Here is a 16,823-nt window from a genome sequence, read left to right on the forward strand (position 1 = left end):
TAAAGAATCTTAATAGGGAGCTATTAAAATGTATGTAGTAGTAGCATATACAATAACCTAAAAAAAAAATCCTAACATTGTAAGTCAGAGAAAACAGATGACAAAAGATTGAGTTCATATACCTAGAAGAAAGGACTGGAATGATAAACCAAAATGTTAGTAGCAGTAGCTCTTAGTGGTGAAATAAGGGGAAAATTTTATTTTCTTTATGCTTACTTGCATTATCTTAACTTTCATATGGTAAACGTGTGTTTTTTAATATGCATTACATTCACAAAGTTCGAAATTTGGCAATTAGAAAAGGGTACACAGTAACAGTCTTTTTGCCAGCCCTCTCATAAAACCCCTTCTTCTCTCCAAAAGTGTCTGAGATTATCCGTTTCTTGTGCATCTTTCCAAGGATCTGTTATGTCAATAAAATTTGGATATATACATATATTATTTTTACACTTTATCACACAAATAATGACACATAATACACTGTTTTGCACTCTGCTATATTGAATAATCTTGTACACCTGTCATTTCACCCATGTGGGATTATATCTGTAGGATTAAAAAAATGGATAAAAACTTCTTAAAAAATCCTAAAAAGAGTAGGATAAAAAATTCTAAAAGTGGAATTGCTGTGTCACAGGAAATGTATGTTTGTCATTTGGATAACTATTGCCATTTGGATAAATATTGCCATATGCTCTCTGAAGTTATGAAAAAAATCTCCTGCTTCCGGTACCTTAATGGTTTGGGGTTTTCTTACATTTCAATTTAGATCCATTTAAATTTATCCTGAATTAATGGATACTTAATAAGAAAAACATTATCTAAAATATTAAACTCCTTACTCATAGTGGAAATTCAAGTGCTGGTTGTCTCCATCTGTTAGATCACAGGATCTAGATGCAAATAAGGACATCTTGCAAGGGGTTCAGTTTACACAGCAGATGAGTAACACAGCCAGCCCTCTGCTCTTCCGTGAGCTGGTTTATCAGCTTACAGAGTCGCACTGTGATGAAAAAGCAAGCCCTGAGAGCTTGAATGAATTTTTCACTTCACTAGAACTCAGGTCCCTGGTTGGATTTTCTTTCCGAAGTATTGTAAGTTGTTTTAATCATTTAAATAAAAAGAAGTGGTGTCCCCTGTAGCATCGAGGTATGCATGTATGGGCTGCGTGGATTTGTGTATGATGATGTGAGAACCTATAGGAAGAGAACTCATTTTATTCCTGCAGAGGTTCCGTAGCCCTGTTACTCACTGGCAAACCTAAGCAGCTGTACTGAAATGTCAGACGGATTTGCACAGCTGACTCAAGTTGCCGAAAAGAGAGCAGCATAGTCGTTCCATAAATTGACCCCATCCAACGAAGCCCTGCTTAATATAGATACGGCGTGAGCTTAGCTGCAGTCACTCCCAGCTGCTCAGCAAGCACCACTGGGGTTCTTGGGGAAAAATCTCTCAAGGTGGTGTTGACCTGGGACGCTTGTTAACTTGGGGATCTTCTTGAGTTTTTTTTTAATTACCTTTGATTATTTCTCCTTTTCTAGTAAGATAGAAAAATACAGAAAAAAAATCATGTCAGAACACGGCAGGAATTCAGATCAAGAAGAACTTTTTGATGAAGAGATGGATGAGGACAAAATCTTGGCCAACTTGTCTCCCGAAGAACTAAAAGAATTGCAATCGGAAATGGAAGTCATGGCCCCTGACCCCAGGCTTCCCGTGGGAATGATTCAGAAAGATCAAACCGATAAGCCACCGACAGGAAACTTCGACCATAAATCTCTTGTTGATTATATGTATTGGCAAAAGGCATCCAGACGCATGCTGGAAGATGAACGCGTTCCCGTCACCTTTGTGCCGTCTGAGGTAACCAGGGATTTCTGTACAACAGAGGAATGGCTGCCTGGGCCTGGGATGGCAGGTGTCCATGTTGTAACTGTCGTTTCTCAAGACTCCATGTTTTAAGTTGTTTTGTTGCCGGGTAAAGATTAAATCATAATATTTAACCCTACTTCAGATTGGAACTTTCTGAAACACATGGTATAATTGTGGGAGAAAAGTTGATAATTTCTTGCAAATGCCTCTTTTAAAAAAATTGCTATTGGGTTTGCTGTGTAGGAAAGCCTGTATTCTATAAACATGATACTTAATGAATTAGCTCCCAACCCAGAAACAGTTATCCTTAACTCTTTTTCTTGGCTCACAGGCCCCTTTAAGAAGCTGATGAAGCTCTGTAGCCACTCCTTCTGGCACATGCATACATATGCAGTGTTTCACATACAATTTCAAGGGTCTCACAGTCCCCCTGAAGTCCAGCCACACATCCGGCAATTAAATCAGGTCAAATAACCAAAAATATTCAATATTCCCACCGTGCATTTGGTATCAGTGATCAATTTAGAAATTGACAGCTATTAAGTTTTTTAAAAGAGAATTCTTTCTTAAATATGTTTTTTACATGAAAATTAGAATTGTGGTTGAATCTACAAACTTATTGTACATCAGCATAATTTTTTTAATGTTCCACTTAAAAATGACTTAGCAAAAAGAAGACAGAGATCCCTCCAGGTAAAGTCTCTTTTAGTTGTGCCTGCTGATATAGATATATCTTGTCACATTACTGTCACACTGGCTGTAGTGAAGGAAAGTTATAAAGTGGTCTCATGGTCAGGAGAGTTTAAACTCATTCCAACCTCAAGAAAATGAGTTGCCGGATTAATCAGGTTAGAGGTTAAGGTACAATGTGCAGACATTATACAAGTGGAGTAAAAGCCAATTCTATATAAACGCCAATTTCAGGCGGAAAAAAATTGGGTACTTTTAACACTTTGTCTCCCCTTGGTGTAATTTAAACCGCTTAATGGTTGGCTCCCCCTGCTGGGACAGATGAGAAATCAGTGGTGAAGGCTTTAGGTGGTTAAGACATTACCTGTCAATTCCAACCTATACTATGCTATGAGCAATAAAATCAAGTTCTTGCTTGGATCAACCCGTGTCTCAAACTGCTCCACCAGCTTTCTAAGTGATGCTTATGAAGTACAGATATTGCATAGGAAAGTATAATTGATGAGCAAGAATCTAATAAACATTATTAATCAAAGACTACCATTTTCCTTCTCAGACTGAGCAATTGTTTGTAAATCTCTTCATAATCCTGTCCCCTTTTGTAGCTGGTTCTGCCTCCTAGACACTTTCTTTTAAAAAAAACCAGCCTAGTGAGCCTGTTCTTGGAGTAGGTGCATCCAAAATATCAAACTGCTCTCATTTTCCCCGCAATATAATATGTTTTCAGGGAAACTTCATATACACATTATACTAGACTAGCATACATATTAGGAATGTAAATTTTGGTTAGGGCAATAAGCAAATTATTGTGTAACCCAGGGCTATTGAATACAAAGATGCCCATTCAGCTACATACAAAACAAAGACTTCAGTGTATTGATAGATAACTCCGTAAGGTTTTCAAAACAAATAATTTTTAACAGCTTCTGGAATTGAACACCATTTTTAAAAACAATACAGAACCTAAAAAAAAAATTTAACTAGGTTTCATTTTAATATATGGGATGAGATAAACACAGCCCAAAAATACATATGTCTATAAAAATTTATCTTTGGTTTGGTTGTATTTGCTTACAAATATGTGTAAACTAATATGTGTACAAACTAATATGTGTACTTTCTTAAAAAACAAAAACACTCTAGAATTATATAACATAAAAAGTGATAATACTCCAAATATTTCCCCTCCTCATTTATCTTAATGGTTACCTCTCTTCTTCAGAGTTAACTACTAATTTGATAAACATTATAACACTTTTTTTCGATACATTTATAAACTTTTATGTATTATATTTTAAATATTCATGTATTTTATATATTGTATATTACACAAATGGAATACTACGCATACAGTTTATTTGCCTACTTTTTTCACTTAATAATAAATCTTTTTATCACCAGTAGATATTGCTCTACTTCATATTTCTTCACTGTTATGCATTCTAACCCTCACAAACTTCTCTTTTAGGAAAATGCTCAAAAGCAGCATGAAGAAATAGACAAAGGTAATAAAAGTATGTCCCAGTATTTAAAAGAGAAGCTCAATAATGAAATCATTGCAAATAAAAGAGAATCAAAGAGCAGCAACAACGTCCAAGAAACAGATAATGATGATAATGAAGATGATGATAATGATGAAGAAGATGAAGAGGATGAAGATGATGAAGGAGAAGATGAAAGTGAAGAGAGCGATGAGAAAACAAAAAGAGACGACGGAGGCGAAGGAAAGGAACAAATCAGAAATGGTGAGAACAACTGCCAGCAGGTGACGAAGAAAGCATCTGAAGGACAGAAAGACAGACCGGAGGCCCAAGAAAAAAGTGAGAAAAAGATATCAAAATTAGATCCTAAGAAGTTAGCTCTAGATACCAGTTTTTTGAAGGTAAGTGCAAGGCCTTCAGGAAACCAAACGGACCTGGATGCGAGCTTGAGGCGAGTTAGACAAAATGACCCTGACATGAAAGAACTCAACCTGAACAACATTGAAAATATCCCCAAGGAAATGTTACTGGACTTTGTCAATGCCATGAAGAAAAACAAACACATCAAAACCTTCAGTTTAGCAAATGTGGGTGCAGACGAGAATGTAGCGTTTGCCTTGGCTAACATGTTGCGTGAAAACAGGAGTATCACCACTCTCAACATTGAGTCCAATTTCATCACCGGTAAAGGAATTGTGGCCATCATGAGGTGTCTCCAGTTTAATGAGACACTAACCGAACTTCGGTTTCATAATCAAAGGCACATGCTGGGCCACCATGCTGAAATGGAAATATCCAGGCTTTTGAAGGCAAACAACACTCTCCTGAAGATGGGCTACCATTTTGAGCTTCCGGGTCCCAGAATGGTGGTAACCAATCTGCTCACCAGGAATCAGGATAAACAAAGGCAAAAAAGACAGGAAGAACAAAAACAGCAGCAACTCAAAGAGCAGAGAAGGTTAATAGCCATGTTGGAGAACGGATTGGGGTTGCCACCTGGGATGTGGGAGATGTTGGGGGGACCAGTGCCTGATTCCAGAATGCAGGAGTTCCTCCAACCTCCTCCTCGACCTCCCAACCCCCAAGCAGTCCCCTTCAGTCGACGAAATGAAATGACGAAAAAGCCATCGCAGCCCCCTCAGCACAGGACGGAACCTGACTCCTTCCGCGTGGTGAAGCTGAAGAGGATCCAGCGCAAATCTCGGATGCCGGAAGCCAGAGAACCACCCGAGAAAACCAACCTCAAAGATGTGATCAAAACGCTCAAGCCAGTGCCCAGAAATAGGCCACCGCCATTGGTGGAAATGACCCCCAGAGATCAGCTCTTGAATGACATTCGTCACAGCAACATCGCCTATCTTAAACCTGTAAGTAGAAGGAAAGAGAAATGGTGAACAGTACCACGATAAGTGCATCCCAACTCTGTTCCCTATTCGTTTTAACACAAGGAGATTCTCATTAATTGTGACTAACGAGAGGAAGCCCATCAGCATTACCAGTAGATCTAAATTACTGGTTATCCCCCAAAACATACATCTATGTAACTTTTGTAACAATAATATTGAAAGCTAACATTTACTGAGCACTTATTATAGGCCAGATTCATTAAATGAATTAACTCATATAGTCATCTTAACAACCCATAAGGTAGGTATTGTTATTCTCCCTGCTTCACTGAGGCTTCGAGAAGTTAAATAACATGTCTAGGAGATATAGCTAGGAAGCAATAGAGTTAACATTGAAACGCTGTTATAGGGGGCCGGCCCCGTGGCCGAGTGGTCAAGTTTACGCGCTCCGCTACGGCGGCCCAGGGTTTCGCTGGTTCGAATCCTGAGCGTGGACACGGCACCACTCATCAGGCCATGTTGAGGCAGCATCCCATGTGTCACAACTAAAAGGACCCACAACTAAAATATACAACTGTGCTGGGGGGATTTTGGGAGAAAAAGCAGAAAGAAAACAGATTGCCAACAGTTTTTAGCTCAGGTGCCAATCTTTAAGAAAAAAAGAAGATTGGCAACAGTTGTTAGCTCAAGGTGCCAATCTTTAAAAAAAAAAACAAAAAAACTCTGTTACAGTTCTGAGTCCAGGGTCAAGCTTCTATTCACCAGCTATCCTCACACCATCCCAGCCATGCAGAGCTGACGCACAGATCTTGAGGAAGCTGCTGTAGGAATAAGTAAGAATAAAGAGTAAACGGGCAAGTCATTTGTAGACAACTGAGTGCTTCCAAAATGCTTACAGACAGTTGGTTCTCTTTTAGTAGATGAAGAGCGACCACCTACAATTGCATTTCTGTGCTTCACTTTTTAGGCCAGCAGACAGATGGTAAACTTCAGGTTAGTGTCTCCATGAGTTAATGGACTTTTAAAATATTTTACTATTGTTTTGGTTTTAATATTTACTACGATTCACTGTTACTACTGCTGATAAATGAAAATGTTTTATTCCTTGCAGGTTAAGTTGCAGAAATAAATTTTTTTTTTGTCGTTACTATGATAGCATTTACGGAGGCTGAAAGGTGTGTGTCCAAAGGTAGTTGATAACTAACTTTACTGTTTTAAAATCTAGCATACAATGTAGCCAAGAGATTACATTGACAAAATAGTTAATATATTATTTCATCATAGAGATTCACAATTTTTTCAAGCTGTTTTAAACAAGTTTCCATATAAACTTGTTCCTTTTCTGCTTTAAAGAGCTATATACAGTCATGTGCCACAGAACAATGCTTTGGCCAACAACAGACTGCATATATGACGGTGGTCCTGTAAGATCAGTACCATATAGCCAAGGTGTGTAGCAGGCTATACCATCTAGGTTAGTGTAGCTATGCTCTATGATGTTCACACAATGACAAAATTGCCTAAGGACTTATTTCTCAGGACATGTCCCTGTCATTAAGTGCCACATGACCGTATTGTAAAATAAGATAGTTGTTACTTATTCACATATACACATATGTATGTCCCTTATTCCCATCTCCTAGTGATGCAGAATTGACAACTTTCCATTCTTCTAAATCAAAGATGACTTTCATCTATGACTTAGAGAGACTCTGATTCTTCCTGGGGCAGGAGCCAGGGTGAGAACACTAGAGGTCATATGAGTTCAGGCAGAAGTTCTTTGCCTGCGCCTGGGCCCCACATCAAGACTTTCTGCACCCAATCTCCAGGCAGCCAGACTTCTCTAGGGGGTGGAGCAGGGTGTTGTTTTGAGAGAAACTAGCTCTATCTGGAACTACTCATTGGTGAAGTATATCCAAGCTGCCTTGGCAGCTATACAGTCAGAAAATAACATTAGTCTGAAAAGAATGAAGTCTTTTAAAAATCTACATTAAAGATAACAGGTGGATTCAGAGTAGAGGAGATAATGAAGTTCAAATGATGGTCTGACCCAGCAGCAAATGTTTACATAGTTCTCCTATGTGTCAGGCACCATCAGAAAGGCCAGGGATAGAGCAGCGAATAAGACAGGTACAGTCTAACCTCATGAAGCTTCCAGTGTTTTATCGTTTTTATGGTCAAGACACTCTGCATTTTAGTCAACTGAGAACACTTCAGCTTTGAGTCGAGATCCTAGAGCAAAAGACATTAACATAAATTCATGATGATAATTACAAAATCACTAAACCCTATTAAGTACTACATTTTTCCATTTTCAATCAATTCTCAAATGCTATAAATTTTAAGTTGTATTTTGTTTGTTTTTAATGTCCACTAAGAAAGAAATACATGGTACAAAGTAAACGCTGATACAGTTTTTGAATGATGATCTTGCATCTCAGCCTCTGCTTTGAAAAATGTCTTTTATCTATGCCAAGGATTGGCAATTTCTCCTGCATTCGGTTGCCTGGCTTGGCCTGCAGTAGACATCTCTTTGCATGGATCTCAGATACAAAATGTCACACAAGTTCATGTACATGGTCCTGTAGAACCCTCTGTGAGAAAAATGTTAAAATGCGTTGTTCCACTGACAAAAATTCATTTCACTAAGCAAATTTACTAATTTGCTCCCCTCTGTTCCATTTTTGTGCCTTGCTGCACACACAATAAATTTCTGCTTTAATGCCAAACCATAGTGTAATCTTTTAAAAGACATTTATTATCTTTTTATTTTGAAACCATTTTATACTTGCAAAAGTTCAAAAATAGTTCAAAGAATTCTTACATACCTATCCCATTTTGCACATTTGATTTATCGTTCTTTAAAAGATCTTTTAAATGTCCATACATCTTCATGTGTGTAGGACCAACAGGACATAGAGCTCAAGGGAAGTGCTAACAGTGTGAAAATCTATGACGCGTTCGTGCCTATACCTGCAGCCAGCCATTGTCAAACATCATTGATTGTAAGATGCTTTCTGATTTCAGGGCTGTGGAATCATCCCAAAATGTGCGTTTTAGACTCAGTGAAATACAGTAAATGCCATCAGTGGTAATATCACAAAATCCCAGCAGAAAGGGACACTTTTGTCCAGTCAAGTAAGACACAACAACACTCATTTTAGAGAGATGAAACTAAAGGTTTTTGAGGTTTTACCCTCTCTTGCATTGGAAAACAGACACCCTCCAAACCCTGGATTTCCCAGTATGTGGTTGAAATTAAAATATAATTTTGAAGTCTTGTGATGTTTTTAACTCATGCGCCTAATTAGAAAATTGAATGTCCAAAAACATACTTAGAAATTATTTATTCTTAGAAATATTTAAAAGACAAAAAGACTTTTTCTCTCATAGTCTTTGAAATATTATTTTTGCATTTTCTAGAGCATATCTTAAGTAGTCAGTTTCTATTTTAAAATTGTGTTTTTTCATTTTAAAGCTTATTCTCTCCCCATCCCATGCTTCTGGCCTGGGATCCCTGAAATGAAGTTGCTAGCAAAGAATAAAGGGAAATCTGTGTCCTTGCTTGACCCAAATGCTACTTCCTCCAAGAAGCTGCCCATTTAATTCAGTTTAAGAGAGGTGTTTTCTGTGGGCCAGGTATTGGAGATGAGTAGACTATAAGCCAGATCTGCAGGGCTGTTTCGTTTGGCCTGAGAATTATTGAACAAATTTTATTTTATTCTTTTTAAAGGTTTTTATTTTTCCTTTTTCTCCCAAAGCCCCTCGGTACATAGTTATGTATTTTTAGTTGTGGATCCTTCTAGTTGTGGCATGTGGGATGCCACCTCAGCATAGCTTGACAAGCAGTACCATGTCTGCGCTCAGGATTCGAACTGGTGAAACTCAGGGCCGCTGAAGCAGAGTGCGCGAACTTAACCATTCAGCCATGGGGCCAGCCCCAAACAAATTTTAAACTATCACATAATAACATCTCGATATCTGGCACCACTTGAACCATCAAATCCAGCCACACTGGGCTTGCATTTGCATGGCACAAATCAGCTGGATCTGTGTATTGACTTCTCCCTTGGGATAGGAATGGGCTCCAGTTTTTCTCAGTCTCCACCATGCCCTACTGCCTAATACCCCTTGCAGGACGTTTGGCCTATACCAAAAGGTCCTTGACATTTGGTCCTTTCCAAAATGTCCATGATCACATTTGGTCCATGTCAAATGGTTTTAGAACCAAATGTCTGCTAGTCCCTAACACCTGGCCTGTTTCACTCATTTACATTACTTATTTGGCTCCTGTAGAATTTTGTAGTTTGTTTTGCTGCTCTTGTTGTTTTTAGCTATGTTTTTAAAGTCTTTGTCATGTCTAACAAACTGACATTCTTAGATAATCACTAATTTATTTCCCTGTGAGTTAATAACTCTGAGTCAATATGATGCCAGCCCAAAACAAAGACATTAGGTTTGTCCAGGCTTATCCCGCCCTGGAAAATGTATGATTTCCTTTCATCTTTAAAAATTGCCTACCATCCCAGATGAGTATTTGTACTTTTCAATGAAATAAAATCACACCTGCAGCAACTGTTTAATTCTCTGAGGCCACCTGCGTTCATATCATATGCAAGGTTCCGTGCCAATCAAACACAATAACTACTTTGACATTCACTCAGTATCACTTTGGGCTCCCCAGTGCATATCTGGACTGCTTCCAGCCAGTTGCCTAAAGACATGGCTAAATTTCTCCTTCGGAAAGACTTCAGTGTAACCGTATCACAAGGAGCCTTAGCTAGCCGAGGGACTCCACAACACATTAGCAGTTGTTATGATTACAGAATGTAAGTTTATAGCTTCCTGAATCTTCATCTTCTTCTTTAGCCATTTCTTCTTTGCCTCATTTATAGGATCTTTTAAACTAGGTTCTGTAGATTATATCCTTTTGCAATTTTCTCCTCTTTCCCATCTTATCATCTCCCTTTGTTTCAGTTATCACATAATCGAGGACAACCCCCAAATCTCCCTTCCCCTTTAGATCACTCAGGGTTTTCTTCACACCTTCATTCATTCTGTCCTCAAACCAAGCTCTTTCTCTTTAGGCCTAGTTGCTGTTTCTGGTTCCCAATTTTCCATGCTACCTCCATTCTCCTACACAGTCAGGTCTAAAGCCCCAGAGTTGTCATCAACTCCCTCTTCTTTCCTGCCCCTTTTTCTTTGCCTCTAAAAAAGGCACAGGAGAATCTACAAGAGCCAAAGCCAAACCTAGATCATAGCTTTGGAAATGTTATGCTCCTTAGAAAGAAAGTCTCCATGGGAGAAAGCAATGTAACATTCAAGCTTGTCACAAAAGTGCGTTTGTTGACCAGGAATTAGATAGGCCGGGAACTGCCTCTCCCTAATACCTAGTGGGAAAAGAGTTTTTGATGTACAATTTTGCTAAAGTCTATGATAGTAATTCTCAAGTTTTGGCAAGCATCAAAATCACCTAGAAGGCTAAATACAGATTATTGGGCCCACTTCTACAGTTTCTCATCCAATAGGTCTTGGAAAGGGCCTGAGAATTTGCATTTCTGACAAGTACCTTGGTGATGCTGATGCTGCTTGCTTGGAGACCACACTTTGACAACCATGACTCCATGACATCCATGGCAAACCACATCTCCTGAAACTTTCCCTGAAGGGCCTTCTTTTCCTGCCTCCATACCACTCTCTGCTCAAATTACCTTTTATTCTATCTCTATCTGTTGAAATCTCTCCACCAGGCTTGGTTCAAATATGACTTCTTACACACAATAAAAGAAAACAAACAAAACATCAGTAGCGAATACTCTTCATGTTTCCGCTACCTTTATCTGTACCTCTCTTACAGCATCTTCCACGTTCTGCTTCAGGTTGAGAACCTCTGTAAACACAACGTAAGTCTCCTCATAGACTCTTCCTCCAGGCAGTTCTTCCTCATCTCTGTCCTGGACACCTACTGACGTGGTGACCCAGAGCAGGAACTCAGTTCAGGTGTGCCAAATTAAATAACCCCTGCTGCAATGCATCTTCCCACCCTGCCCAGCCCCCTCCCAGTCTCTAGGAGTGTATGTATGTGTGTGCATTGTGTAACACTATATGCACACATTTGTGTGAGCATAGCTTACACCCTTTTTTAAAAGAACTAATTTTGGGGGCCAACTCTTGGCATAGTGGTTTACTTTGGCACACTCTGCTTTGGGAGGGCTGGTTCACGGGTTTGGATCCTGGGCGCAGACCTGTACCACTCGTCAGCCATGCTGAGGCAGCGACCCATATAGAAAGTGGAGGAAGATTGGCACAGAGTTAGCTCAGGGCAAATCTTCCTCACCAAAAAGCAAACAAAACAAAACAACTAATTTTGACCAAGAAGAGAAGGGAGAACAGGGCTCCCTAATCAATACAAGTTGATTCTCACCTGTTTGTAAGTTTTGTATTTTTATAACATCAGATCTACCTGTCTTTTCCTTTATGACTACTGTCTTCTGTGTTCTGCTTAGAAATGACTTCTTTTGAAGATTATTAAAATATTTGCCTATTTTTTCTTGCTGCTTTTATAGTTTTTGGTTTTCAAAAAATCTTACATTTTACAGATGAATTAAAGAGTTACATTTTAGAAGTCAGTAGGAACTGAGACAGCTGCTTCATTTCTTTTCCTGGTAGCTAACGAATGATCATTTAGTGACTCATTCCTCTTTTCCCCAGTGATCTGAGCTGCCAGCTTGGTCATACTTTAAACATGTCAAAATGTCTCTGGATTTACTATGTTGGATCAGTGCCACATTTTGCTTTTTAAAATATTTTTACATTATTTTGGAATTCTTCCATGCATATAAACATATATGGGGAATAACATTATATAAAGTGTTTTCTTCCATTCAACAATATAAAGAACACACTTTTTAAATGATTTATTGTGGCTTTGCAGTTGTTTTAAATACTTGGCATTATATTTGTTGCTCATCGGTGTTCTTCACTTTTGGTGTTCTCCCTGGATGAGCCTACCAAGGTGCCGTCCCCACTCCCCACCAAAGTCTGGCACTGGGAACAGAGAGAGTCAGAATCACTTGGAGCATCCATTGGTTTGAAGGTTGTACAGGCAGCAGCATATCAAAGGTCCTCTCTGGTGGGCAGGATGTTGGGAAACCTTTCTAGCTAAAGGTCATGGGCAGAGAACTGGCTGTAAGAGGGGCCATAGCAGATGGCCAAAATGGTTCATCACATTGACAGGTGGACATAGGCAATAGAAGGAGAAACATTCTCAGTCAAACTCTGAGTGTCCTCCGGAAGGTACGTGCGTGATGGATGAGTCACCCTCCTAAGATACACCACCACTTGGAACGCTTTGAGAACTTGCCTTATCTTTAAGTTGTTCCTAGGAAACAAAGCTAAAAGTTGATTTGCAGTCAGACTTACGCTACTGTGTTGTAATTGTTTTGCCCTTGGGGGTTCTCCAAATAATATTTTATTTTTAAATTTTAGTGAGCATCAGATTAGAAACATGCTTCAAAGAGGAAAGACCGGCTTTTAAAAGAACATATATTTTATGTTCTTTTGGTAGTATTTTTTGGTGGTTAAGGCATGAGTACTGAAATCGGGCAGATCCGGGTTCAAATCTTCCTCTGCCACTTCCTCCCTGTGTGGACTTAAGCAAATTACTTATCTTGTCTGAGCCTGTTCCCTCTTTATAAGGCTGTTGTAGGATGAAATGAGAAAATGTTTTAAAACTGTGTTAACATTGATTATTAACTTATATTGCTTAATCCTTATAATACCATTGTGAATTAGATACTCTTATTGTCATTTTATAGCTGAGAAAATTAATGCCCAACACCACACAACTAGGATTTGAATCCAGGCTGACTGCAGCCCCTCCTCCTTGGTTCTGTGATAGGCTTCACCAGGTGCTCAAAGCCCTGGGCTCGGTCCCTCGCGTCAGTAAATGCCCAGGGAATGGTGGCTGTGGTTGTTATTGTTGTTTTATCATGAATTGGGGGGCTCTCTGGCCAGAATTTTTAATCCATTCTGCATCCTTTGAGGCATGTAACTTTCGTCTTTTTGGCTGTAAAGCTCTTGAATTTCCAGGATTAATTTTTCCCCTTTTCTTCAAATGCTTAAATCACAGGTGCAGCTGCCAAAAGAACTGGCATAAGAAGCAACAGAAGAATCTAGAAGAAGAAGGAATTGAAATAATGACTCTTGGATTAGACCTTGGAGATATTTCAGCAGCATGCTTCTGGATCCAGGTGGTAGAACTGGGAACAATGCTAACATCCCATAGGAGTATTTTGTAAAAGGCAAAATGTTTGGCCCATGAAAAAAAAAGGGGCTGAAAAGGAAGAGGGAAGGAGATAAAATACTAATATTCAGGGGCAACATTTTCTACTTCCCATCAGTCTGAGTGACTTTGGTGAAATTTAGTCATGCTTCCAGGAGCAGAAGTTAAAAAAATGTTTTTTGGTAAACTTTACTATCGCTTTCTTCTGGTAAATAACAATAAATACTACGGGAGTGTTAACTATTATATTCCCATTTTTTCTCCTTCCATCTCTTCTGCTGTAATTCATCACACGGTATCTTAAAGGGAACAAATCGCGTCTCACTCTATGGAAATGTGCAAGGTGAATTGAGCTGCAGGCCCTTCTGATGCTTTGAAGTGGAAGAATTGTTAATTAGTTCTTCTCTGGAGAATCAGCTGAGATTTCCAGTCTTGAACCCTGCCTGCCTTTCTTTCTTTGCCATTCCCCTGGTGTGGTGAGTGTACTTCTGAAAGGGGTATCTGTGAGCAGCAGAACACTTAAGCCACAGGACATGGAGAAAACAAAGTGTTTCCAGAAAAAGTAATGGGAAAAACAAACCCTGCATATATAAAAAAACTTCCATGTTTCCATACATATAGGGACAATGGGAGACAGCATGCTAGTTTTGTAAAAAAGAAATTTTTTTATAAATAATATAGTTTTTGAAAAGCTTTTGGTTTTAGCTAACTATATTTTCTGTTTGGCTTTTTTTTTTTTTTTAATTTAGTCTGTGAATCTAATTTGTTCATATTGCTATCCTCAAAAATCTTCTTTGTTTTTTTTTTTTTGAGGAAGATAAGCCCTGAGCTAACTACTGCCAATCCTCCTCTTTTTGCTGAGGAGGACTGGCCCTGAGCTAACACCCATGCCCATCTTCCTCCACTTTATAGGTGGGATGCCCACCACAGCACAGCTTTTGCCAACCCGTGCCATGTCCGCACCCAGGATCCGAACCGGCAAACCCCAGGCTGCCGAGAAGCAGAATGTGTGCACTTAACCGCTGCGCCACTGGGCCGGCCCCTCAAAAATCTTCTAAAGGAAATTTGCTATAAGATTAAACTTCAATTCCTTCTCCTATCATTCAAGGCTGTCTAGTGCCTGTTCCCAATTTAGTAATCCGGTCTTATTTGCGACAAATTCTTTGTCCTCCTCTTGATAAACCATCCTCATGCTTTTGCTTTCATTGACTCTTCTACAGAATACTGTAGAACCTCCTCATCCGAGGTTTCACTTTCCGTGGCTTCAGTCACCCATGGTCAACCATGGTCTGAAAATATTAAATAGAAAATTCCAGAAATAAGCAATTCCTAAGTTGAATTCTGCACTGAATAGTGTGATGAAAACTCTTGCTGTCCCGCTCTGTCCCTCTCGGGAGGTAAATCGTCCCTTTGTCCAGGGTATCCACACTGTATATGCTATCTGCCTGTTAGTCATTTAGTTTCTGTCTCAGTTAGCAGACTGTTGCAGTATCACAGTGCTCGTGTTCAAGTAACCCTTATTTTACTTACTAAGGGCCCCAAAGTGAAAGAGTAGTAATGCTGGCAGTTCGGAAATACCAAAGAAGCTGTAAAGTGCTTCCTTTAAGTGAAAAGTGAAAGTTCTGGACTTAATAAGGAAAGAAAAAAATTATATGCTGAAGTTGCTAAGATCTATGGTAACTTTATTACAGTACATTGTTATAATTGTTCTCTTCTTAGTTGTTAATCTCTTACTGTGCCTAATTTATAAATTAGGCTTTATGATAGCTATCTATGTATAGGAAAAAACAGCACAGTCTGGCGTCACTTAATGACGAGGATACGTTCTGAGAAATGTGTCCTTAGGCAATTTTGTCAACCTGCGAATGTCATAGAGTGTACTTACACAAACCTAGATAGTATAGGCTAGGTTGTACATGCAGTCTGTCATTGACAGAAACGTCGTTAGGCGGCACATGAGTGTATATATAGGGTTCAGTACTATCCCTGGTTTCAGGAAGCCATTGGAGGTCTTGGAACACGTCCCCCATGGGTGAGCGGGGACTGTTATAACACCCAAGAGACTTCCTTCCTTCTCTCCCTTATGAAAGTCCTACCCCATCTTCAAAACCCAGGTCAGGCCCCAATCCTCCAAAAATCTTCCAGACAACTCCAACCCCAGTGTTCTTTCCTCCTGCCAAGTTCCTGGAGCCCTTAATCATCCGTTCTGGTAACTAGGTGCGTAGAATCTGGAATTTTGTATAGAAGTGGCATGAATCCTAGAAAACAGGAAATCACACTTTGGTGCCTTTTCTTTCTTCTTTACCTGAGTGAATAATTGCCACCTGCCTTCTTTCTCCTTTTATATAATCATAGGTGGGACACAATAAGCAAAACAGGCCAGGAGAGAATGGACCCAATGAGGACAAACTTAAAATTATTTGGAAGAACAAGCCATGGGAAAGAAATATGATGTTTCCATTTTTAAAAGATAATTTAGTGTGTACTAAAGTATCCAAATTTAAATAATCATAATTTTCAATCAAGTAACTAATTTTAGAATAGCCATTGGCTGAGAGTTTTGTTTTCTCCTGCTTTACTATTCTATAAAACATCCCTGCATACAAAGCAGGATAGTTAAGAAAGGGTTGCAGTAAATAAAACTTAACTGTCTAGCATATTCTACATCTAAGAAGCTAAATTTTGATACGACAAAGCACTCTGAATATATTTAAAAGTTTAATGTATATTAGTAGTTGAAGTTCTGGAAAGCCCTCACACATTTGCTTGTTCAGCCACAGTACTTATAAAGTCAGTAATTTCAGGAAGTATGAGGCCAGCCCTGTGGCCAAGTGCTTAAGTTCACACACTCTGCTTCAGCAGCCCAGGGTTCGCTGGTTCAGATCCTGGGCATAGACCTACACACTGCTCATGAAGCCATGCTGTGGTGGCATCCCACATAGAAGAACTAGAATGACTTATGACTAGGATGTACAACTATGTGCTGGGGCTTTGGGGCCAAAAAAAAAAGAGGAAGATTGGCAACAGATGTTGGCTCAGGGCCAATCTTCCTCTCTAAAAGAAGTATACCTTAAATAAGTGCTAATAGTCCTGAGAAAGGATTTTTTTTTTTCAAGATTTTATTTTTTTCCTTTTTCTCCTCAAAGCCCC

General features: G+C 39.2%; 1 protein-coding gene across 3 annotated transcripts; it reads left to right on the forward strand.

Annotated features, from left to right (window-relative positions):
• Positions 1–932: 932 nt before the first annotated feature.
• On the forward strand, positions 933–13,919 carry LMOD3 (leiomodin 3). Of its 3 annotated transcripts, none has more exons than XM_044755006.2 (4): positions 933–1,094; positions 1,542–1,863; positions 4,031–5,410; positions 13,521–13,919. In XM_044755006.2, the coding sequence occupies exons 2-4, from the start codon at positions 1,570–1,572 to the stop codon at positions 13,545–13,547; spliced, it is 1,701 nt and encodes a 566-aa protein (XP_044610941.2). In that variant the 5' UTR covers positions 933–1,094; positions 1,542–1,569; the 3' UTR covers positions 13,548–13,919. The 3 variants fall into 3 exon arrangements, with proteins under 3 accessions (XP_044610941.2, XP_044610940.2, XP_014691576.2); XM_014836090.3 differs by lacking the exon at positions 933–1,094 and adding an exon at positions 1,324–1,457; XM_044755005.2 differs by lacking the exon at positions 933–1,094 and having other exon boundaries at positions 1,307–1,863.
• The last annotated feature ends 2,904 nt before the right edge of the window (positions 13,920–16,823 follow it).

Source organism: Equus asinus, chromosome 21 (assembly GCF_041296235.1).
Source record: "Equus asinus isolate D_3611 breed Donkey chromosome 21, EquAss-T2T_v2, whole genome shotgun sequence".
Classification (NCBI taxonomy): Eukaryota; Metazoa; Chordata; class Mammalia; order Perissodactyla; family Equidae; genus Equus; species Equus asinus.

Coding starts and splice junctions, on each gene's coding strand:
- LMOD3 (XM_044755006.2), top strand. CDS start 1,570: ATGTCAGAACACGGCAGGAATTCAGATCAAGAAGAACTTTTTGATGAA. Junction 1,864..4,030: donor TCACCTTTGTGCCGTCTGAG/GTAACCAGGGAT, acceptor CTTCTCTTTTAG/GAAAATGCTCAAAAGCAGCA. Junction 5,411..13,520: donor ACATCGCCTATCTTAAACCT/GTAAGTAGAAGG, acceptor CTTAAATCACAG/GTGCAGCTGCCAAAAGAACT.